Here is a 24171-nt window from a genome sequence, read left to right on the forward strand (position 1 = left end):
CGGCTGAAATGGAGGAACGTTTCCCCTGCTGCTTGGCAATGCGCGGACGCTAGTAAGATCCAGAAAATAAAGTTGCGCGCCCCTCGCGCAGGTTCCGCAGCGCGCCCAGGCCCGGCCCGGGCTGCGGCTGCGCACTGCGGCCCCACTGCCGGTCCCCGGGCGGCGGCGGGGAGCGCGCGGGAGGGGCCGGGCCGGCTGGCGGGGGCGGGACGGGGCCGGCTGGCGGGGGCGGGGCCGGCGCGGCGCGGCTGTCTCCGCCCCCCGCGCTGGTCGGCGGGCTGCCGCGGGAGGCGGCAGGGCCGGCGCGGGACAGGCGCTGCGGATCGCGGGGGCGGCCGTGGCCCCCGCGGGAGCGCGGCTGCGGCGCGCGGAGCGGGCAGCGACGGCTGGGCTGACGCCCGCCTTCGCCTGCGTCGCTGCCTCCGCCCCCGGGGATGTGAGGGGCGCAGCTCGGCCGGCGGGGCCTGGAGCGGCGCGGAGGCCGGCCGCGGACGGTAACGCGCCTGGTGGACCCGGGGGAGGGCTCCGGCTGCACCCCGGGCCGCGACCGGGGTGGGCAGCAGGAGAACGAGCGGCGCTTCGGGTCGGAGGCGGCCCGCGCTCCCGCACCCTGCCGTTGTCGATGCGGTCCCCGGGGCCGGGAGGGTCGGCGAGGGCCGCGGCCGGGAGGGGGCTGGGCCAGCCGGCGGGCGGGCCTCCGAAGACCCGGCGGCAGGTGCCTAACCCACCCTGTGACCCAACTCTCTCTCCCCGCAGCTCCACCCACTTTGGCCTAGACCCAACCTCCAAGGGCTAAAAATATTGCCCGGAGGCTTCTGAGCGGATCAGATCGTGCTAAGTAGGGCACGACGCGCAGAGGCGACAGAGCTCCTCGGCCCCAGGGCGGGAGCCAGTCTCCGGAGCGGCGGTTCCGCCCACGCTCGGCCCAGCAGCTAGCGGCCTCCCTCCGCCCCAGCAGGCAAGTGGGGGCCCGCGGGCGGTGGCAGCGGGCACTGGTACCCCGAAGTTGCCCCACAGCGGAGCAGTGTGCGCAGCTTCTCTCTAGCCGGGGGACCTTGGGCACCAATCACTGCTGGCTTCCAAGGGGGTCCCCCAAGTGCTCTAGAACCAAAAGCTGGAAGTTACCCCCTGCAGGAATCCCAACCAGCCCTGAGAAGAAGCAGGGCCCGTTTGGTGTGAGAAACGCGAGGCGCTCTTGCAGCTTTGTGAACTCATTCTGATTTTCTTAATGAGAGACGTGCTGTGCCAGGCGCTTTCTGGTGTGCATCCGTCTGAGCCAAGAGGGCAGAAGAAAGACTTTCCTGTCCGTGCCTTTAAAGCAAACTAAATCTGTTTATTCCTCTGAAACTAGAAGCACATGGTTGAGGAGACTGGAGATCTACCTCCTTTGGCTGTGTCTTTCTTGTAGGGAAGCTAATTATGACCCTGAGATTGTGGGGTGAACTCTGGAGTCAGACCTGTTATCCTGTTGTGTTACCCTGGGAAGAAGCAGCCTCGGCATCCTAGGGGCAGAGCTGTCCCAGGACTGGGCAGGACGAGCTCCTGGAGCTTTCTGGGTCTCAGCGGAGAGAGCTTTCTGGGTCTCAGCGGAGAGAGGAGGCTCCACAGCCAATGTTGGGATTTGATCCTTAGAAACTTGCTTTTCTCTGGAGTCAGGCAAATAGATGCACCTAGACGGTGGCACTCAGAAACTCTTTGGGGCATTTGGTGGAAAGATCAACAAAGGGATTTTGCCTGCTGGAGCCACAAATGGTGTCTCTCCTGCCAGGTGTGTGTGGAGGCCAGTATGAAGCTGAAAAAGCAGGTGACAGTATGCGGGGCTGCGATCTTCTGCGTGGCTGTCTTCTCGCTCTACCTGATGCTGGACCGAGTGCAGCATGACCCCACCCGTCACCAGAATGGTGGGAACTTCCCCCGGGTGAGTCAGACTTGGCTGCTAATCTCTTCATGTATACAGGTCACCTCAGCTCAGGTGGAGAGTCACTGTCAGCCCAGGACAGAAACGTCTCTTTCCAATAGGCAGATTTTCTAGAAATGCAAAGATAAAAACAAGGATAGCAAAAAGAGAGAAGGAGGAACATGTCCTGCCATTCTGTCCTCCTGAATTCTTGGCAGACATTGCTAATGGATTGCAGCATTCTTTTCCACTAAGCCCGGATGTAGTCCTTGTCAGCACCATGCCCCAGACAGGCCACACCTGGAGAATAGGCACTCGAGATGAAATCTTCACCTTCCATGAGCTGGGGTAGGTTGGGGGGGGGGGTGGCGGCGAGGGTACTCCCAAGTCAAGTGGACTGTAGTCCTCTAGTGATTTGCAGATCTCCCCTTATCTGACCAGAGCCATCCAGGCCTATAGGCTCCTGGCTCTGCCTGCACTTGGGGAGAAGGATCACAGTCAGGCCTCTGGTGGTGGGCCCCACGCAGAGATCCTCCCTGTGGCGCCAGGAGCCGTGGGTGATTGCTTTCTGATCTTTCGGCAGAGCCAAATTTCTGTGCTGCAGAACCGCATTGAGCAGCTGGAACAGCTGTTGGAGGAGAACCATGAGATCATCAGCCACATCAAGGACTCGGTGCTGGAGCTGACAGCCAACGCGGAGGGTCCGCCCGCCCTGCTGCCCTACTACACGGCCAACGGCTCCTGGGTGGTGCCACCAGAGCCCCGGCCCAGCTTCTTCTCCATCTCCCCTCAAGACTGCCAGTTTGCTCTGGGGGGCCGGGGCCAGAAGCCAGAGCTGCAGGTAGGGGCCCGCGCTGGCAGGGAGCGCTGGTGGTTGTGGCTGGGCGCTGAGCTGCTCTCTGGCCTGGCAGATGCTGACCATATCAGAGGAGCTGCCCTTTGACAACGTGGATGGCGGCGTGTGGAAGCAAGGCTTCGACATCTCCTACGGGCCCCACGACTGGGACGCTGAAGACCTGCAGGTGTTCGTGGTGCCTCACTCCCACAATGACCCGGGTGAGGCCCCGGCGGAGCCCTGGGAGCCGGGCTGTGCCGGGCAGAGGGGGGCGGAGTTCTCTGATGGCAGGGGTGAGGGAGGGGCCCACAAAGAGGCTGGCATCCTAAGGGGACCCTGTGTTGGCTCCCCAGGCTGGATCAAGACCTTTGACAAGTACTACACAGAGCAAACCCAGCACATTCTCAACAGCATGGTGGGCAAGCTGCAGGAGGACCCCCGGCGGCGCTTCCTCTGGGCGGAAGTCTCCTTCTTCGCTAAGTGGTGGGACAACATCAATGCCCAGAAGAAAGCAGCAGTCCGCAGGCCAGTGCCCACCGGGGAGGCACGGGAGGGCTGCCATCTGGGCCCCGGGATGGCTGCCAGAGCAGCTGGAGGCCAAGTGGTGGGCGCCAGTGTGGCAGGGAGAGGCAGAGGGAAGCAGGGCAGGGAGGAGCGATGGCAGAGGGGCCGAGGCAAAGAACACAAGAGCTGGTGTTAGGAGAAATCAGAGTCACATGAAGCTGTATGCCCGGAGAAGAAAGACCCCAGGGCCTGGCCCCAGGAAGCGTAGATGGAGGTCCAAAGAGAGGCCGGCCCGGACAGCATGGAGGTTGTATGGTGGGGAGAGGAGGGTGCTCAGTTGTTCTGTGGGTCCTGGGCTTGGGCTGGGCTGGGTGAGGCGAGTGGGCTCGGTGAGGCCAGCACGCACAGGTCCTGGCACTTCTGGTCAGCGGGACTGGGAGAGCATCCTTGCCCCACGCTGAGTGTGAGTCCCTCACTCCAGGCTGGTGGGAAACGGGCAACTGGAGATTGTGACAGGAGGCTGGGTGATGCCGGACGAGGCCAACTCCCATTACTTTGCACTCATTGACCAGCTTATTGAGGGCCACCAGTGGCTGGAGAGAAACCTCGGTGAGTCTGGGCTCAGGAATGGGGTCTGTCTCCATAGCTGGGCCCAGGAGGCAGCAGGGGCCTGTGGGGCACGGATTGGCGGGGGTTGGGGGGTTGTTCCCTTTCCAGGCTGATTCCACCAGCTTGGGCCTGGCGTGATGACAAGAAGGGAGCTCGCTTCCCAGGACCAGGGAGCCCACCTGTGGCTCCCATGTCCTCTCAGGTGCAACCCCGCGCTCTGGCTGGGCAGTGGACCCCTTTGGCTACAGCTCCACTATTCCCTACCTGCTGCGCCGTGCCAACCTGACCAGCATGCTGATCCAGAGGGTGCACTATGCCATCAAGAAGCACTTTGCTGCCACCCACAGTCTGGAGTTCATGTGGAGGCAGACCTGGGGTAAGACCAGGTAGGGTGGAGCGGGTCACAGTTCTCCCTGGGGAAGGACAGGGGGATGAGAAATAAGGCTCCAGAACAGACCAGCGAGCGCTAGTGCTGGTGGCCAGAGTGCTCTCCTCCTTCGGGGGAGGTCGGGGGTCACGTTCACCCCTGGCCTCTGCAGGGCCTGCTATCTATCCTGCGGGTCTGAGCGGCCCGGCCCCTGGAGACGCCATGGGCTCCGGGGGTAGCCTGCTTCCGGCTGATGGCCCGCTCTGTCTTCTCCAGACTCAGACGCCAACACGGACATCTTCTGCCACATGATGCCTTTCTACAGCTATGACGTGCCCCATACCTGCGGCCCGGACCCCAAGATCTGCTGCCAGTTCGATTTCAAGCGGTTGCCAGGTGGACGCATCAACTGCCCCTGGAAGGTGCCGCCCCGGGCCATCACAGAGGCCAACGTGGCTGAGAGGTAGTCTTTTCCGGCCTACGCTGGGCCATTTCACACAGAGGAGCCAGGAGACCTGGCCTCAGGCAGGGCTCTGCTTCACAGGGGGTGGGGGCGTTTGTACCTCTGTAGAAAGGGGGGTGGGCACAGGGAGTGAGTTCAGGTCCCCAGCCACTAAGGTGGCAGCTCATTTACTGAACCTCCCTGGAAAACTGGAATTATCCAGAATGGTTTTATTTTCCCAAATGAGGATATTTCCCAGCCAGTGCCGGTTGATTGACTCAGAAGGGAACAATTCTCAAAATAAGTGAATTTCTTTGCACCCTGTGGCCTGATATGCCTTTATTTAGCACGGGCATCTTGATTTGGCTCAAAATTGGCCACGAGCCCCCATTCAGATGCACAGTCAGTCCTTCCCAAGAGCCCCCAGCCTCCGAGAAAGCCCACCTGTGCCGCCAAGGGTCATTAGGGACCCCTAAAGATGTCTCTGTTGCTGAAGTCAGCCCACGCCCTGGGATAGGGCAGACTAAGCGTGATCTAGAACAGTGGGTTGGCTGGAACCAAATGGCCTTGGGAATATAACAAGTTGAACTGGTTTTTGTGTTGTGGTAACTCAGATTTCCATGAGGTCTGAGAGGGGAAATGTGTGACCAAAAGGGAAAGAAAATGGTCTTTTGTTTCTGAAACTCAGAAATCTGAATGCTGATTCTAAGCAAGATTCTAGGGCTGTTAAGGCGCGGTGTGTCTTAGAGCAGCAGTTGTGACCTGTGATGCCAGCCCAGGTCTGCGGAGGGCAAGTCATGAGAGTAACTTCGTCTTCTCCTTTGAAAGGCTCACTAGGCTCAGGAATTAGGGGAAGAGGGTGTTCGAGGGGTCCTCCCTTGAGCGCAGAGTAGTATAATAGTAGCCGCCGGGTCAGCACAGTTAAGTAGATTAGTGGCTGAGTGAACCACAGTACCACAATGTGCCAATTACTAGATTGGTCTGAAAAGAGACAGGGACTTTAATGAGAGGCTGTGAGGCTCTGATTTTTCTATTGATTTTTACCAGTTACTTCACTGAAAACGAAAATGACAAATGTGTATTTATCGTTTCTTCTGTATGTGCAAGGCGCCATTCTAAGTGTTCAGTATATACGAATTTGTGTAGTTTTTTTTTTTTTAAGATTTTATTTGTTTGACAGAGAGAGAGATTACAAGTAGGCAGAAAGGCAGACAGAGAGAGATGGGGAAGCAGGCTCCCTGCCGAGCAGAGAGCCCGATGCAGGGCTCGATCCCAGGACCCTGAGATCATGACCTGAGCTGAAGGCAGAGGCTTAACCTACTGAGCCACCCAGGCGTCCCCGTTTAGTTTGTTTTAATTCTCAAAACATCATAATGGTAGGTACTGATGGTCTCCTCATTTTATAAAAACTGAGGCCCAGAGAAGTTAAGTAACTTGCACAGAGTCACTCAGCCTAGTCCGTGTGGAGCTGGCCTAGTCTGGCTCTGGTTCTAGGCTCTTTGGTGGTGTGCTGTGCCACTAACTGGTAGGCAAAGTGAAGCCAGGTGTCAGGGTCAGGATCCCACAAGATCGCAACAGGTTGTGTGTGATGTGGGTTGAATCCAACCTGGTGAGATTTACTAGATGTAAATGTAAGGTTCCCCTCCTAGCCTCAGAAAACAGCATAGAAAAGTTCAGGATGAGAAGAGAGGACCTTGCTGAACCTCAGGCATGAGAAATGTGCATGCTGGCTGACATCAGCTCCGTGGGGTGACCATGGGGCTGCCAGAGATACTCCTGCTGATGCCCCTGCACGCTGGCCGGCCGAGGGGGCGGTCAGGGGGCTCACCTGGACTCCCGCCTCCAGTGCTGGGCCCCTTGCTCTGAGGGACACAGGCACAGTGTGCTGGGGAACTGCTGGGGATGGAGGGACCCAGGAGACAGAGGAGCTGGGCTTGTGGAGTGGGAACGGAAGGCACAGAGGAGTGTGGTGGGGGGGGGTGCTGCATTGCGTGTGGTGTCCAAGGGCCACTGTGATATCCAGGACCTGCAGCCAGAAACCACAGCCCAGCCTGGGAAGACGTCCCTGGTTGTCAGAACTATCCAGAGAACATGGGGCTCCCAGGCACAGGTTTCCCAGTCTGGGTGGTGCCCACTGCGGGCCCCATGACTCCTTGATGGATGTGTTCAGGGGCCCTCTGGGGCTGGCTCAGCCCCGTTCCTCTTAGGCCCAGACTCCACTGGGGCCCGTGCCCTTCCTCACTGTAGGGCCGCGCTGCTCCTGGACCAGTACCGGAAAAAGTCCCGGCTGTTCCGAAGCAACGTCCTCCTGGTGCCACTGGGGGATGACTTCCGATACGACAAGCCCCAGGAGTGGGATGCCCAGTTCTTCAACTACCAGCGGCTCTTTGACTTCCTCAACAGCAAGCCTGACCTCCATGTGCAGGTGGGAGGGGCGCCGAGCTGGGGGGCAGGGTGGGGGGGGTTCCTCCCCAGTGCTGCAGACTGGCCTGGCCTGGGAGGTTACCAGCTCCAGGGGGGTGGTTTGTGCCCGACTCTTGGGCAAGAGCCTCCCTTTTCTGTCAGAGTTCCTCTGCGGGCCTCCTAGCGTCTGCGTGCGGTCCCGCAGGGCGGGACGTGCCACGGCTGCCTGCACATAGGCAGAATCCCTGCCCCCAGTGCCCGGCTGCAGCCCTGGGGGCCACAGCTTCTAGAAGCTCTGGAACTGATGGGAGCGGGTTTTGGGGTCTCCGCAGGCCCAGTTTGGCACCCTCTCTGACTATTTTGACGCTCTGTACAAGAAGACCGGGGTGGAGCCAGGGGCCCGGCCTCCAGGCTTCCCCGTGCTGAGCGGGGATTTCTTCTCCTACGCGGACCGGGAGGACCATTACTGGACTGGCTACTACACTTCTCGGCCCTTCTACAAGAGCTTGGACCGGGTCCTGGAAGCCCACCTGCGGTGAGGCTCACCCCCACTTCCAGGCCAGAGGGAGGAGAATGAGCCTTCAGGGTTTCAGGAGGAGCCGGATTGGCTTAGAATGCACTAGAAGCGCTTGGAGACGAAGGCTGGCGGAGACGTGGTGGAAGGAAGGGGTCGGGGCTTGCTGAGCAGGGCGGACCTGGGGGTCGTGCAGGCAGGAGTGTGACCCCTCTCTCTGGGCAGGGGTGCGGAGATACTATACAGTCTGGCTACCGCTCACGCCCGCCGCTCTGGACTGGCCAGCCAGTACCCGCTCTCAGACTTCGCCCTTTTGACGGAAGCTCGACGCACTCTGGGCCTCTTCCAGCACCACGACGCCATCACCGGCACCGCCAAGGAGGCGGTTGTGGCAGACTATGGCATCAGGTGGGGGCTCCCTGCTGGATCCACGTCCTTGCCCACTGTCCTAAAGAAACGCCCTGCTGGGCAGTCAGTGGGCAGGTCTGCCGAGGGCTCTTCCTGCGGGGAAGGTGAGCAGTCTGTCTGTGGCGGTGTTCTCCATGGCCCCCTCCTGCCTCCTGTGCCCCCAGGCTCCTGCGCTCCCTTGTGAGCCTGAAGCAGGTCATCATCAATGCGGCTCACTATCTGGTGCTGGGGGACAAGGAGACCTACCGCTTCGAGCCTGAGGCGCCCTTCCTCCAGATGGTGAGCCCCGCTTCTCTGTCCGCTCGGGGCGCTCTCTGGAGTGTGCAGTCCCATCCACGAGGGCGTCCCTCTTCCTGTTCTGCCTGCGCTGGAGGGAAGGATCGGTGCCCAGTGCAGCTGGTGCTCCACAGCCAGGACAGGCAGGGGCTGGGGAGGAGACAAGACCCTGAGCCAGGCCAAGCCCGGTGACAGTTCTTCCGTTCCCACCATCTAATCCCCAGGATGACACCCGCTTAAATCACGATGCCCTGCCGGAGCGCACAGTGATCCAGTTGGATTCCTCTCCCAGGTGAGCCAGACCCGGCCAGGTGCAGAGGTGAAGTCCTGCCGGCTCCCGGCACCGTCTCCCCCACGCCTGCCCAGGCACTGTGGGACATGGCCTGGCCACAGCTCTGCTCCCACTGCCAGTGGCCTCCAAGGTGAGTGAGCCTGCCTCTCCCCACAGGTATGTGGTGCTCTTCAACCCCCTGGATCAGGAGCGGTTCAGTGTGGTGTCCCTGCTGGTCAGCTCGCCCCGAGTGCGTGTCCTTTCAGAGGACGGTCAGCCACTGGCCGTGCAGATTAGTGCACACTGGAGCTCTGCCACCAGCACGGTCGCCGATGTCTACCAGGTGAGTGACGGCCCAGGGCATGGGCCCCAGCCCTCTGTGCTGACCCGGGGCCCCTCCCCGGGGCCTCACTCCACCTGGGACACAGGCCTCCCAATCTCCTGCTTCCTGCCTAGGTTGGGGGCAGGGGTCCTGGGGAGGGGGGGACCAGAGGACAGTCATTCCTGGGACATGAGTCAGGAGTGGAAGGTTCTCAGGAAGGGGAGGTTTGGTGCGATAGGAAAGCAAAAATGGGGACTAGGTTGCCTTGCCATGTGCTTCCTGTTTCATAGTTTCTCAGTTATCATGAGATTCCTGAAAGTCTGACTAGAGGCAAGTGATGTCCCCTGACTTTCAGAGGCGGCGGTGGGGGGGGACAGAGGACCCCCCCAGGTGTGGGCATTTCCTCAGCCTTTCTCAAGGAAAAAATAAATGCCCTGGGACTAGACTCCCAGGCCTGCACCCAGAATGGATGCCCATGCCGTGGGCCGCACTTCCTCACCCCTGCCTTCCTCACCACTCCCTTCCTCACTCCTCCCCCGCCGGCAGGTGTCTGTGCCCATCCGCCTGCCGGCCCTGGGCCTCGGGGTGCTGCAGCTGCAGCTGGGCCTGGACGGGCCCCGCACCCTGCCGGCCTCCGTGCGCATCTACCTGCACGGCCGGCAGCTGTCGATCAGTAGGCAGGATGCGTTTCCCCTGCGCATCATTGACTCTGGCGCCAGTGACTTTGCCCTCAGCAACCGCTACATGCAGGTCTGGTTCTCAGGCCTCACCGGGCTCCTCAAGGTAAAGAGCCAGGGCCCCGGGCTGAGGAGGGCCTGCCTGGCGGGGGCGGGGATGCTGAGGGGCCTCGTGACTGTCGGGGGCCACGGAGTGGGCCTTCTCGGCTCCTGAGCGGTGGGAGGGGGTGGCACGGGGAAGCTGAGCTGGCTCCTCGGGGAGGTTCGTCCGTGCCCTCCCAGGGGGCAGGCCTGACATGCTGGTGTGGGGCCAGGGGTCAGGGCTGTGTTCTTTGGCAGAGCGTCCGAAGGGTGGACGAGGAGCAGGAGCAGCGGGTGAACATGGAATTCCTCATCTATGGCACTCGTGCGTCCAAGGACAAGAGTGGAGCCTATCTCTTCCTGCCTGATGGGGAGGCCCAGGTAACCCTAAGACTGCTCACAAATCCGGGGATCGGAGGAGCCCAGTGAACCAAGGCAGCGGGTGGGATGTGGCCACAGGCCTCCTTCCAGGGTCGTCCCTGTCTGCCAGGGCCCGGCCTCGGCTGCCTCTGGGAGTGGGGTGCGCCAAGGAGCAGCTGGGGCCTTGGGCCGGCTTAGCTGGGGCTCTCAGGCCGGAGCCTGCTGGGAACAAGTACTTCTGGCAGCGCTGGGCCAGTACCTCCCTGCTCTGCCCTCTGTGCTGTGGCTTTAGCTGCCTTCTGCCCTGTCCCCAGCCGTACGTCCCCAAGGATCCCCCTGTGCTGCGTGTCACCGAAGGCCCTTTCTTCTCGGAGGTCGTTGCCTACTATGAGCATGTCCGCCAGGTGGTCCGGCTTTATAATCTGCCAGGTGAGCTTGGCGGACGAGCAAGGTCAGAAGGAAGGTCAGGGCTGCACCAGCTAGGCCACACTCTGCCTTCTGCCTGTTCTCTACTCACACATCTGTTTTCAACAAACGTATTGTTTGAGACCAGAAGGACGTTAGTTTTCTTGCGGGGAAGATCCTGCAGAAATGCTGGGAGTAGCTGGCAGGTTGGGCACAACCTCCCCCAGCCCGTCTCTCAGGCCTGTCCACGCTCTCCCTTTGTCCTTCTGCCCAGGGGTGGAGGGGCTGTCTCTGGACATGTCATCCCTGGTGGACATCCGCGACTACGTCAACCAGGAGCTGGCCCTGCGCTTCCACACGGACATTGACAGCCAGGGTGCCTTCTTCACGGACCTCAATGGCTTTCAGGTGATTCCCAGGGCCTTGAGAGCAGTCGGCCCTGGTGGAGGAAGAGGAATCCGAGGCGAAAATGATCAGGGCCCCTTCAGACTGGGGACCCCTAGGGCCCAGAGGGTGCCCAGACGCCCTTGATCAGCCGGGCTTGCCCTCCCAGGTGCAGCCCCGGCGCTATCTGAAGAAGCTGCCCCTGCAGGCCAACTTCTACCCCATGCCGGTCATGGCCTACATCCAGGATGCCCGGGACCGCCTCACGCTGCATACTGCCCAGGCCCTGGGGGTCTCGAGCCTACATGATGGTGAGTGGGGAGCCCAGCTATGCCGAGGGTGGAGGACGAGGCAGAGTCCCATCTGTGCCCCAGGGCCTCCTCTCAGCGGGCCCCACCCCTGTGGTCTGCATCACCTTCAGGCTTGGAGAACATTCGCAGCGCCTGTCAGTCGCACGGGCACGGCAGGAAGGCAGATGCCGGCTGTCCCCCTCCTAGTGGAGGCAGCCATGGAGGTGACCAGGGGATGGGGTCCTGTTGGGTCCTTTTTAGAAGCACCAGGGTATTGAACAGCGATTCTGAACCGAGCTCTGCGGCCCCATTTTCCTGGCCAGGGATGGAGGTAGGGGCAGTTGGAAAAGTGCATTTGATGTTATAATGAAGTATTTCACGGGTGCCTGGGTGGCTCAGTCAGTTAAGCATCTAAGTCTTTATTTCGGCTCAGGTCATGACCGCGGGGCTGTGGGACCGAGCCCGGTGTAGGACTCCACGTTGGGCATGGAGCCTGCTTGAGATTCTCTCTCTCTCTCTCCCAGCCTCTTGCTCACTTATGGAAAAAAAAAGGATGTTTTTAATTTTAAAAAATTGAGCAAAGAAGAAAGGGATATACTGTTTTCCTATTAACAGTCATTAAAAGAGAGAATTGTTGTTCTTAAAAATTGAAACAAAGCCAGGAGTACCGGGCTAGAGCTGGGCCATGCCAGGAAAGCTGAAGTGGCTCCGTGTCCTCAGGGTAAATAGAACAGTTTGCACTTGGCCTCTGAGGCCTTCCGACTTTCTGGGTTTGGGATAGAGCCTTTGTGCAGGGCTGAGCTGAGAATGCCCGGTCTAGGCTGTGCTGGGGGCCGGTGGCCAGGGTCGTGGAGGCCTGCCCCCCTGCTGAAGGAGCGTGGCTCTTCCCCCCCCCTCACCCGGGGTCACCCTGCTGTCAGACTGTGCCCAGCTCTGTCTGCACCATTGGCTGCTAGCTGAGCCCGGGGTCCCCCTGCCTTGGTTTTCTCTGCCCTTTTGGGAAACGATGTGTTCAGAGATTATTTTTTATGTGTTTGTTTTTTAAAGATTTTGTTGGTTTACTTGAGAGAGAGAGCACGAGCAGAGGGAGAAGCAGAACCCCCTGCTGAGCAGGGAGCCCAATGCAGGACTCAATCCCAGGACCCCAAGATCAAGACCCAAGCCAAAGGCAGACACTTAACAGACTAGCCACCCAGGTGCCCTGAGATTATCATTTTTTACCCTGAGCAACCTTTTCTGGAAAGATCTCCAGAAGTCCTAAAATGGACCCGTGCGTATAAAAGACTTAGAAACTAGAGCAGTCAGAATCGGGCTGGGGAGAGGGTTAGGGGCCCCTGAGTAGACTCTCTCAGGAGATTATTTTAAAAAGCAGGTGCTGGGAAAACCCCACACCCCGACATACATCAGCTTTGCAGGGAGCCCCTTCTCCGAGCGTATTTTAAAAAGAAAGCCTTGGCGCTCCTCTGTCATCCCTTCTCCCAAGGGCAACCCAAAATGATACCTAATTTGAGCCTGTGTCTTATTTGCCATCTGCCTGTCCCCTGTGCCCTCCTTGTGACAGACGAGGCAGCCGAGCTGGAGTCCAGCCCAGTGTAGAGTAGGGGATGGGCAGGCGCGTGTTCCAGTCACAACAAGTCTGCCCGGGGTGCCCGGCTTTGGGCCTGCGCAGGAAGCTCTGTGGGCCGCCCCGAGCCCTTCTGTTCGCTCGTTCACTTTGTTAACGTGGCCAGTCCAGATAAGGTCCCCAGCCTGAGGCACAGGGCCCACCTGCCCGCTCTGGGCCCCTTGCTTCCTCTTCTGGGACAATGGCCCTCACTCAGCCCCCTTCGAGCCCCAGCTTCCACGGCTCTGCCTCCGCTCGGTGACTCTGTGTCCGGCGAGTTCACCAGGCGGGTCCCCTGGGGCCCGTGGTTGGGATTCTCCTTCCAAAGCCCAGTGTCTGTGTGGGGATGGGGGGGTCGCAGGACCGTGGCTCACAGTTAGCGTCCCCAGGCCAGCTGGAGGTGATCCTGGACCGACGGCTCATGCAGGACGACAACCGGGGTCTGGGCCAAGGGCTCAAGGACAACAAGAGAACCTGCAACCATTTCCGCCTCCTGCTGGAGCGGCGAAGCCTGGGCAGTGAGGTAAATTCTGGGTCTTCCTCCCCGGGAGCCAGGTCAGGCTGGTCCTTGGGTGGCAGAGCTAGAGGCGGGCGAGGGGTAGCGAGAGTAGGGCTCTTCCGGGGGTGCGGGGAGTGAGCCTGACGCTCTGCCGGGCAGCCTGGCACTTCCGTCTCCTGCGGCACTTCCTGCCTTCCTCTGTGCCGCCGGTCCCCACCGTGTCCTCTAGCCCTCTGCTGCAGCCCCGTGCATCTCATGGCTTTCTTTGCCCCCACCAGCCTGGCTTTTTCTCCAAACTGGCAGCCATGTTTAGGGACTTGGTCTTTCACAGCAGCAGGAGCGGTGACCTCGAGGTAAGGGCTAGCGATGGGGTGTCGGACTAGTGGTAGTGCGAGTTGTGCCTGGACCTGCGGATGACAGAGCCTGCCACTCAGTCCCCTGAGGCCGTGGCTCAGTCCTCACTCACTATGGAGATCCTAAGCTCTTGTGCTGTAGGCCTGAGGGGGACACAAACATCCGCGTTCCTCACCCCACCCCCCACCCCACTCTCTAGGACTTCGCTTGCGGGGGGAGGGGGGCAAGCTTTGTGTGTAAAATGAAGGTAGAAATCTGCCCCCTGGTGCTGAGGAGGGAGAGAACATCATGTGCCAAGGCCGCTGAGGAGGACAGCTTCCAGGGGTGCGTCGGCCCAGCACAGCCATGACAAGTGGGGTCTGATCTGACCCCGTGAACCGCGGCACAGGGCAGAAGGCAGGAGAGACCGCGTGAACGGGCAGCGGCCCTGTCTAGAGCTGCCTGCCCAGTGCGGTAGCTGCTAGCCATGCGTGGTTATTTAAGTTAATTAACATGATCCAAATTTAGTTCTTCATTCGCATCAGTTAACGCTTCGAGCGTCCCATGGTCACATGTGGCTGGCAGCTACTTTGTCGTCCAGCGCAGGTATAGTGTGTTTCTGTCATGGCAGAAGGTTCTAGTGGCCGTTGCTGGGCTAGCAAGAGATTGGGGGTCATTTGGGGCGACTGTCATGGGCCGGGACCGGCTGGTAGAAGAGCCTGGACTTTGACTGGAGGCCCAGGAGGGACCAAGCAGGCAGGCTTGGCCCTAAGCTGTCGCTCGAACAGCTGGAGTACTGAGGAGTGGACCTCCAGGGAGGCTGGAGGCAGGCGAGGGTGTAAAGGCTGTTGAAACAGGAGATGTCAGTGGCTCAATAGCGAGCCACGGGAGAGAGCTTGTGGGTTGGCGGGGGAACGGAGGTCAGGCGAAGGGGAAGTTAGAGATTCTGGGCGACGGGCAGGAGGGTAATGCTAGGACAGAAGTCCAGAACACGGACAAGTAGCCACCTCAGAGGAAGTCCAGGTCAGCCACCTAAGCAGCTGTCCTCGGTGGGCTCAGCTGTGGGGGGCCCCAGGCCTGAGGACCGGGGCTGGTGCTGTGGATGTGGGGCTGTACCCAAACCGCAGGATCACTCGAGCACGCCCTCCATCTGTGTGCAGCACACGTCTGTCTTTCCTGTTCTCTTCCCCACTCTGAGAATCTCGGTGATGGGAGATGGTGCTTGGGGTATGGGGGTGTGTGCTTGTTGTGAAGTCACAGAAGCAAAACCCCAGAAGAAGTCAAGGAGAGAGGGCCTAGCAAGCAGTCCTTTCTAGGTTGTGTGAGATGAGATGGAAAGTGGCCTCATGTGAAGGCTCCTGGAGCCTCCCAGACACATCGGGGAAGCTCTTCCCGGAGGAACTGACCCGGGCGTGCGTTTACCGTCCCCCTCACGTGCATCTCCGGCCCACCTCGCAGGTCCAGGATGGCCGCTCCACCAGCTACCCGTCCCTCCTCAGCCACCTGACCTCCATGTACCTGAACACCCCAGTGCTCGCCCTGCCCGTAGCCAAGAGGCAGCTCCCGGGCCCCGGCCTGCGCTCGTTTCATCCCCTGGCCGCTTCTCTGCCCTGTGACTTCCACCTGCTCAACCTGCGGACGCTGCAGGCCGAGGTGAGCGTCCCCGTCAGGCTCTGGCCTGGTGTGCCCCAGACTCCTCCCCATCCCGGTCCTGCCTGCTGGGGAGCAGGGCTGCCCCCTCCATGAGCCTTGAGCAGCCCCGACCCCCTACCGCCCCTCGCGTCTTTCACCCAGGACGATGCCTTGCCTTCGGCGGAAACTGCACTCATCCTACACCGCAAGGGTTTCGACTGTGGCCTTGAAGCCAAGAACCTGGGCTTCAACTGCACCACAAGCCAAGGCAAGGTATGGGCCGGAACATGGGGAGGCTGCCGTGAGGTGGGCAGCGAGGATGGGACTGGGGGGGTGGGGGTCCCTCCAGGGCATTTTGGAGAGGGAGGGAGAAGCTGTCCATGGGTGTTTCCAAAGCAAGCGAGGCTTGGTGGGGGCGCATTCTGGGCGAGACACACAGCTGGAGAACTCGTGCTCCACGAGCAGAGACCACTGTCCCACAAGGTGGAAAGCCCTAGAAGCTCATGCTGCTGCTCTGGGAGCTCTGTTCATGGGTTAAGCTGGCGCTGATATGCAGCTCCATGTGCCACAGTCTGGGCGGGCGCCGGTGGGTCCAGAGTGGACCCCAACGTGGTCCCTGTCCTCAAGGAGCTCACGGCTCTGGGCGGCGCTGCCTACCCTGTGGCCCACGGGCAGCCTTCAGAGCCAAGCACATCCCAGGGACCCTCCGAGACGGCACACAGACTCCCACGTGCAGGGAGGCTCCGTGTTGCCTCCGTGGGCTTCTCCAAGAGGTGACAAGGCATATAGAGGAAGGGTGCCCAGCACAGCCCCGTCCCATGTCCCTCTCCACAGGTGGCCCTGGGGAGCCTCTTCCATGGCCTGGACGTGGGGTTCCTGCAGCCGACCTCCTTGACGTTACTGTACCCCCTGGCCTCACCCTCCAACAGCACTGACGTCTATCTGGAGCCCATGGAGATTGCCACCTTTCGCCTCCGCTTGGGCTAGGGCTTCCTGTGGCCTGAAGGGAAAGCGCGTCAGAGACTGCCTCTCACACAAGGTCGGGTTGGGCAAACCGGACGGGTATCCTGTCCCGATCTACCTCTCAGAACTGTGACACGCTGGGCTGCGCCCTCATTTTCTGTTTATCTTTGCTTCTGCGTCCAGGGGCAGCTCCAAGCCCCGTGTCGGGTAGATAGGGCAGACGCTAGTGAGGTGGTGGCAAGAGGGCCCAGGGTCAGAGCGCGCGGGGCCAGCCTCTGCTTTGGGTTGTGATGGCGCCCAGGTGGGCACAGGCTTAAGTATCCCCCCGTTGTCCCAGAATGGGATGGAGGAGAAGCAGGGTCCGAACTGGTGGGGCGGCCGAGTGGGTAGCCGCCCAGCGCCGGGGTCACTGCAGTCAGGAGCCAGCTCGAGGGGGACTTTCTGGCTCTGGAAGGACTGCTTGTCTAGATGTGACCAGCAGGAGCTGAGTGACGGCTGGGAGGAGGGCGATGGGGACTTGGAGTTAGTGGGGCTGAGGAGGGAGCCCTGCTTTCCGTGATGACTCTGCCATAGGTGCTCCCTGGTCTGCACACCCCGGCTCAGGGCTGTGGGGTGGCAGGAAGGACTCAGGAGAGACCATGTCATGGCCAGAGCACAGAGGACACTTCAGATACCGACCCCCCCCCCCCATCGCAGGCACTTGGTCTGTATGTTGATGTGTGGGCTGGTGGCAGGGACCTGGGGGGTCCTTCATCCTCCCTGACCCCACTTTGGTTCCTGTACTCTGTACACCACTGTCCTCGGGAGCTCCTTCCCATCCTGGGGGCATTTGGCCTGGCACATTTCCTTTCCCTGGAAAGAAAGCGAAGCCTCCAGGCGCCTGTGAGCGTGAGCAGTTTGAGAAGAAGGCTCTTGGCCCCATCCCTGTGTGGGCAGGGCGAGGGGGGTGGTCTTCCTCTACGGAATCCTGGCACAGGGACTGGGGATACAGAGCGTACACTAGGAGGCATTATGGCTGCTCATGGGCCTTCATTTCAGCTTTGATTCATAGAGAAGAGTTTTTGGTAGTCTCTATAGATGCTGAAATAGTATTTGGTAAAGTTTAAGATCTATCCCTTATTAAAAATCTTAGTAAGTTAAGATGACAAAGAGACATCGTAATCTAGATTTAAGATGACAAAGAGACATCGTAATCTAGATAAAAACAAATCTCTATCGCAAACCAGCAGTTGGTGACATTCTAAAGAACCACAGGCATTCCCATACAAGTCGGAAGCGAGCCGAGGACGCATCACTCGTTAGCGGTGTCCTGGCACGGTGCCCCCCATGGGAGAGCGGTGAAGGAGAGGAAGGTACAGCTGTCATTATTTGCAGACGACAGCCCGGCCAACCCATACAGTGTACGAGAGCCCGCAGGAGACCTGCTAAGACCATTCTGTGAGTGGACACACATGGCAGACACGATGCTCCCGGAAGATTTCAGTTCTCTCCGAATCAGCCCTTAAGTTCAGTGTGTTCCAGGACCAACAGGCTCCTGGAACGACAGGCAGAGTCCCGGAGCAGACCCCCAGGGAGACAGGAACTTAGTAGCATAAAAGGAGTATTTGAAGTGGGGAAAAAAGATGGCTTGTTTAATAAATAGAACTTTAAGACACGTGGCCCTCAAAGTAAGAGATCTGTAGCTCACAGTTGCCACGACAATTAGATCCAGAGGAAAGAATAGAAAAGTTCAACTGCAAAATTACTAAAGGATATACAGGAGATTATTATATCTCTGGGATGGGAAGCTCTGTTTTAAACATAACATGAAACCTAAAAGATCTAATGAGGGGAATAATAAAAAGGTTTGACCACCCCAAGATATTGAAAGTGTACGTATGATGGAGAACATTATGGTTCCAACACAAATGAGACTGGGAGAAAAAATGTTTGCAGCCTTTCCAATATTGATGAGTATTGATACTTCAGGAGAAAAGCTTGCTTTGGGGTCCTTGGAGAGGGTCCCCTGGGCCTGCTTAGCAGATCCCCAAACATCCAGAATTCTTCCAGATCACCCAGGGCTGTTGTCACCACCATCAGGCCAGGGCACGTGGAATGCTAAGTCACAGCAGAAGAAATGAGATTACCAGGTGAGGTGCTCAGCACAGAGGACCCGGTACACAGAGGAGCTCAATAAATAGAAGCGGTGATCTTATTAGTAATGCCAAGTAGTTATATCACAGCAGATGGTATCTGCTAGTATCCTATGACTTGTAATCAAACGATAAGGGAGACTCTGTGAAACACCCCCCCCCAGGAAATGAGCAGAATAAAGGCTATTTATTACATCTGAAGGTCTTAGATTTTCCATGGAGTTATTCATCTGCCCGGAACAATGTTTAATCCTGCACACTGACCTTTTAAAACCACTCAAGGCAGCGTAGTTCAAGGTGAGGTCCACATCACCAGGAGTGTTTCTTTCCGGTTCAGCTTTGGAGCCTGAACTGGTGGGGGGTGCCCCTGAGCCGGGACGTGGGGACAAGGGCCCGTGGAGTGGAGACAGAGACTTGCTTGGACCGCCGTACAACTGGGAATAGCACTCAAAAGAATCTGCATTTTTAACAAGCTTCCAGGTGATTCTCTTGCATACAGTAGTACAGAAATGGGCCTTTGATTTTAAGGCAAACTGCAGTCCTTCACCACGGAGCCCTGACACTGAGGCCTCCGTTCTGAGGGTGATAATCAGAATTAGAACAAGGACATGACATGCAAGCAACATCAGCCCCTGGAACTAGAATTCTTTTCCTCCCGGCACCCCTCAAGCCACTTAAAACTACCCCACCTCCAAGAAGAAAGGAACCCCGGCAAGGTGGGTTGAAACCAAGAACCAAGTTCTGTGCAGGCTGAGCCAGGCACGGACTGCGCTGACCCAGCTTCCCTAGGGGGTAGGCTTGAGAGACCCTCAGAAGGACGGCATCTCTCAGCAGAAGCTTGCCTGCCTCCCCCACTGTCACCGTGGCCAGCTAACTGCACCCAAGCCCTCACGGAGGAGGAGACAAGCACAGTCTGGGTGGTGGGAACAAGGCTCACCACCCAAAATCGAAATCTCTTGTTTTTTACTAGCAAAAATTCGTCCACATAAACACTGCAGGGGAGGGGGGCAATTCTCATAGCAAGAACAGGTGAGAGAGGAAGAGGCCAGATCCTTCAAAACAAACCTCGATTTCACTTGGGGTCTGTGGGAAATCTGTTCAGAACTTCTTAGCGGCTACTGGGACCGAGTGGATCTACAGAGTCTCATCGATTCTGGGTCCTGACTTTGGACCCCCAGATCAAGGTAAGCCTGAAGTGAACGTGAACTCTGGGCACAGGAGACCTGGAGCCGTGGGAGGTGAGGACTTCCCAGCCCTTGGGATGTGCGACAGGGTTGAAGATTTAAAAACCAGCGCTGAGTGTGGAAGCCTCGAGGAGCTCACTCGGGGGTGGGGGAGTCGGGTTTCCCTGGCAGGGAGCCCAGGGGCCTGCACTGGAACCGGTCGCGTGGGTGTGCGCATGGCTACCTCCTCAACCCCGGATGCCTTGGGATGGTCAGGGGTTAAAAATGCAAGAGCCTCGTCCTCCTAAGACTGGAGGCGCTCTCCTCTGACCCAGAACAGAGAGAACAGCGACGGCCTGAGCAGCTGGGAGGCTGCGTGGCTCAAGGGGAAAGCAGTGGCCGGGAGCCCTCCAAGCCCGAGTGGCACACAGGTGACTGAGAGTGACCAAGGGGCCAGAGCCAGGCCAAGCAAGGAGCACAGGATGAGAAAGCGAAGAGACTGCAAGGAAAAACATGACAAAATATAAGCCCCCCAAAATATTTTATTGAAATAGACTCCGCGTGGCAGAAACACCAGATTCGGTGCAGATGACACAGAGACTTGTGCATTTGGAAAACTGAGCTGAGGAATCCGTCGAACCCACCACCAAGGTAAAAGGAAAATATAAAAGGGGTTAAGAAATATGGCAGATAGGGGTGCCTATGTGGCTCAGCTGGTTGAGCAAACTCTTAGTTTTGGCTCAGGTCACGGTCTCAGTCAGGGTCATGAAATCGAACCCTGTGTCGGGCTCCACACCTGGTAGGGAGCCTGCCCAAGATTTGCTCTCCCTCTGCCCCAACCCCTACCCCCTAGCTCCCATGTTCTCTCTCAAGTACAAAGAAAGAAGAAAAGGCGGAGAGACTTGGAAGCAATGACATAGCATTTAGCAGCACTTTTAGGAGAGACTAGTGAGTAGGGAAGAGGAAACCATCAGAAGGATAGCGGGTGCATTCTTCAGAAAGGAAGATATGTAGGAGTCCTTAAATGGAAGCGCTCACCAAGTTCCAAGAAAGGGATGTTTAAAAAAAAAAATCCTCTTGTACACATACTGCAAAAAAACAAAAACAAAAACCCCTACAAATCAACAAGAGAGAAACCAAAAGGAAAGACCACCGGAACGCCGGCAGACGTCGAGTTAGCATCAGTAGATCCCTGGAGTCCATGAAGTAATGCCTTCAGACTTAGGGAACATGACTGCCAAGCCATGATCTGGTGGCAGGTGCACTCCCATTCAGAGGGAGGGAGAAATGGCCTAAAGACGCAAAGGCTAAGAGTTTGCAGTGTGCAAAATTCAGTGGGAGAACAAAGGTGTTCTTCGGGAAAAGCGAAAATCCAGGATTCATAAGCCAGTGGTGGGTATGCCTCTTGATCTTAGGGTTGTGAGTTCAAGCCCCACATTGGACACAGAGCATAAATAATTTTTTTTTTTTTTTTAAGAGAAGGTGTAGGGACACCTGGGTGGCTCAGTTAAGCGGCTGCCTTCAGCTCAGGTCATCATCCCAGGGTCCTGGCATCAAGTCCCGCATCGGGCTCCCTGCTCAGTGGGGAGCCTGCTTCTCTGCTCTGCCTGCTGCTCCCCCTGCTTGTGTGCTCACTCGCTCTCTGACTAATAGATAATAAAAAAGGCAATGCATAAAGAAATACTGTCCATTCATATAATGAAATACTAGAAAGTAGTTTAAAGGAATGAACTAAACACTCATGTGCATTGACATGAATAGATCTCAAAGCATTGCTAAAGGAAAAGAAAGGTACTGGGCGCCTGGCTGGCTCAGTCAGTAAAGCATGCAACTCGTGATTTTGGAGCCCCACGTTAGGTGTAGAGATGATTTAAGTTAAAAAAGTATACTTACAGAGTGAATCATACTTAGGACAAAATCCTGTAAGGACAGTCTTTTCAATAAATGGTGTTGAGAAAATTGGATATCCACATACAAAAGAACAAAGTTGGAAGATTATCTTACACCTCACACAAAAATTGAAAGGGATCAAAGATCCAAATGTAACAGCTAAAACTATGAAACTCAGAAGAAAACAGGAGGAAATCTTCATGACTGGCAACAATTTCTTAGATATAACACCAAAAGCAATAATCCTTCTGGAAAGGAGTCACCATTCTAGATCCCATTAAGATATTCATGCTTTGTGTAAAGAAATAAAAAGAGCAACATTAGCAGGATTCCAGTTCAGAAAAGGTGATTCCTATCCCAGTGGATGACTTTGAGGGGTTCATGATGTCTGTGGAGAAAGTCACTGCAGATATGGTGGAAAAGCAAAAGAACTAGAATTAGATGTGGAGCCTGGGGACCCCTGAGTGGCTCAGTCTGTTAAGAGGCTGCCTTCGACTCAGGTCATGATCCCAGGGTCCTGGGATCGAGTCCTATATTGGGCTCCTTGCTTGGCAGGGACCCTGCTTCTCCCTCTCCTCCTCCTGCTGCTCTTTCACTCTCTCTCTCATAAGTAAAAATCTTTTTTTTTTTTTTAAAGTGGAGCCCGCAGATGGGACTGAAATGCTGCAATCTCATGATTAAACTTGAATGGATGAGGAGTTGCTTCTTGTGGATGAGCAAAATGGTTTCTTGAGATGATGTCTACTGGTGAAGATACTATGAAGATTGTTGAAATGACAACAAAGGATTTACAATATTACAGAAACTTGGATTGACTCCCATTTTAAAAGAAGTTCTGAGTGTGGCTGAGTTGGGGAGGCACGTGACTTTTGATCTTGGGGCTGTAAGTTTGAGCCCCGTGTTGGGTAAAGGGATGACTTAAGAGAAGTTCTAGGGGGGCCTGGGTGGCTCAGCTGGTTGAGTGTCCAGTTCTTGATCTTAGCCCAGGTCTTGATCTCAGGGTTGGGAGTTCAAGCCCTGCTTTGGCACTGGGGGCCATGCTAGGTGTGTAGCCTACTTAAAAAAAGTTTAAGTTCTGCTGTAGGTAAAATGCTATCAGACAGCCTCGCTCACTACAGAAAAATCACTAGTGAAAAGAGTCAATCAATGTGGCAAACTAAATTATCAAGAAATGGCCACAGCTCCTCCACCTTCAGCAACCACCACCCTGATCCGTCAGCCTCCATCAAGGGAGGCAAAATCCTCCACCAGCCAAAAGATCACCACTCACCCAAAGCTCAAAGGATGATTAGGATTTTTTTTTTTTTTTGGCAATAGAGTATTTTTAAATTAAGGTACACACACTGTTTTCTTAGACATAATGCTGTTGCACACTTAGCACACTACAGAATAGTGTAAACACACTTACATACACTGGGAAACCAGAAAGTTTCACTTGACCCGCTTTATTGTGATATCCCCCTTATTGTCGTGGTCTGGAACTGAACCTGCAATATCTTGGAGCTATGCCTATAATCTCAGACAGTTCAGGGGAAAAAGTTCCTTATTCTGTAATGTCACAACTTTTAAGTTTCTGATTGTTTAAAAATATATATTGAGTTACGGGCACCTGTGTGGCTCAGTCCGTTAAGTGTCGGACTCTCAATTTTGAGTCAGGTCCTGATCTCATGGGTTGTGAGACTGAGCCTGCGTCAGGCTCCCCTCTCACTGGGGAGTCTGCTTAGACGTTATGCCCTTTTTCCTGCTTGTGCTCTCCCTCTCACTGTCTCAAATAAACCCTTTTTTTTTTTTTAAAGGTTATTTATGAGAGAGAGAGATGGTGAGAGAGGGAGCACAAGCATAGGGGAGCTGGAGCGGGAAAAGCAGGTTCCCTGCTGAGCAAGAAGCCAGACATGGGGCTCGATCCCAGGACACCAGGATCATGACCTGAGCCAAGGGCAGATGCCTAATGACTGAGCCACCCAGGCATTCCTCTCAGATAAAATCTTTTTTTTTTTTTTTAAGGTAAATAAACAAAAGTTTTAAAGGCCCAGTGTGGTAAAAAAGGAACTTGTCCTTACTGTCATTGCCCCATCTGTTTGGCCATTAATAAGTCTTTTCACCTCCCTGAGCTTCATGTTTTGTCTCTGTAAAATGAGAATATCCCTTCCCAGCACTGCCTTACCTGGTTATTATACAGAACAGATGAAGTAACACCTATGGAAAGGTTCTTTTGTACAACATCTAGCACCCTGTGAGACAAATACCCCTGGCATTCTGTAAGAGATGGAATTTTTTTTTTTTAAAGATTTTATTTATTTATTTGACAGAGAGAAACCACAAGTAGGCAGAGAGGCAGGCAGAGAGAGAGAGAGGAGGAAGCAGGCTCCCTGCTGAGCAGAGAGCCCGATGCGGGACTCAATCCCAGGACCCTGAGATCATGCATGACCCGAGCGGAAGGCAGCGGCTTAACCACTGAGCCACCCAGGCGCCCAAGAGATGGAATTTTTTTTTTTTTAAAGGTTTTATTTATTTATTTGACAGAGAGAAATCACAAGTAGATAGAGAGGCAGGCAGAGAGAGAGAGAGGGAAGCAGGCTCTCTGCTGAGCAGAGAGCCCGATGCGGGACTCGATCCCAGGACTCTGAGATCATGACCTGAGCCGAAGGCAGCGGCTTAACCCACTGAGCCACCCAGGCGCCCCAAGAGATGGAATTTTTATTAAATGTCCTGAAACCTTCATTTTAAGCCACTTAAAAGCTGCAGATTACATATTTTGATATTAAATATATAAACTGCAGGTTTTGCATATATAAATTAATAGTATAGTAATAAATATACTATCAATGTATAAAGTACTACTATACTATTAATAAATTATTGATTTACTAACATTATTTATATAGAAGTATATATGTAAATATTTTTATTT

At 56.2% G+C, this 24171-nt stretch overlaps 1 protein-coding gene across 7 annotated transcripts; it reads left to right on the forward strand.

The window, feature by feature from the left end:
- The first annotated feature begins 32 nt into the window (after positions 1-32).
- MAN2A2 (mannosidase alpha class 2A member 2) lies at positions 33-22595 on the forward strand. 7 transcript variants are annotated; one of them, XR_006602637.1, is made up of 26 exons: positions 269-494; positions 757-958; positions 1769-1918; positions 2481-2738; positions 2809-2953; positions 3086-3257; positions 3718-3845; positions 4048-4221; positions 4489-4675; positions 6902-7079; positions 7390-7592; positions 7797-7979; positions 8144-8258; positions 8480-8547; positions 8704-8869; positions 9395-9631; positions 9865-9987; positions 10281-10395; positions 10646-10779; positions 10925-11066; positions 13038-13171; positions 13426-13500; positions 14939-15133; positions 15275-15385; positions 15947-16151; positions 21898-22595. XR_006602637.1 is itself a non-coding variant. In XM_004763704.3 (25 exons), exons 3-25 carry the CDS (start codon positions 1787-1789, stop codon positions 16097-16099), a joined length of 3528 nt encoding a protein of 1175 aa, XP_004763761.1. In that variant the 5' UTR covers positions 33-52; positions 757-958; positions 1769-1786; the 3' UTR covers positions 16100-18408. The 7 variants fall into 7 exon arrangements, 5 of the variants coding, with proteins under 5 accessions (XP_004763761.1, XP_044923064.1, XP_044923066.1 ...); XM_004763704.3 differs by lacking the exons at positions 269-494; positions 21898-22595 and adding an exon at positions 33-52 and having other exon boundaries at positions 15947-18408; XM_045067129.1 differs by lacking the exon at positions 21898-22595 and having other exon boundaries at positions 268-494; positions 2502-2738; positions 15947-18408.
- The last annotated feature ends 1576 nt before the right edge of the window (positions 22596-24171 follow it).

Source organism: Mustela putorius, unplaced genomic scaffold (genome assembly GCF_011764305.1).
Source record: "Mustela putorius furo isolate JIRA1106 unplaced genomic scaffold, ASM1176430v1.1 tig00003875_pilon_pilon_pilon, whole genome shotgun sequence".
In the NCBI taxonomy this organism is placed as follows: Eukaryota; Metazoa; Chordata; class Mammalia; order Carnivora; family Mustelidae; genus Mustela; species Mustela putorius.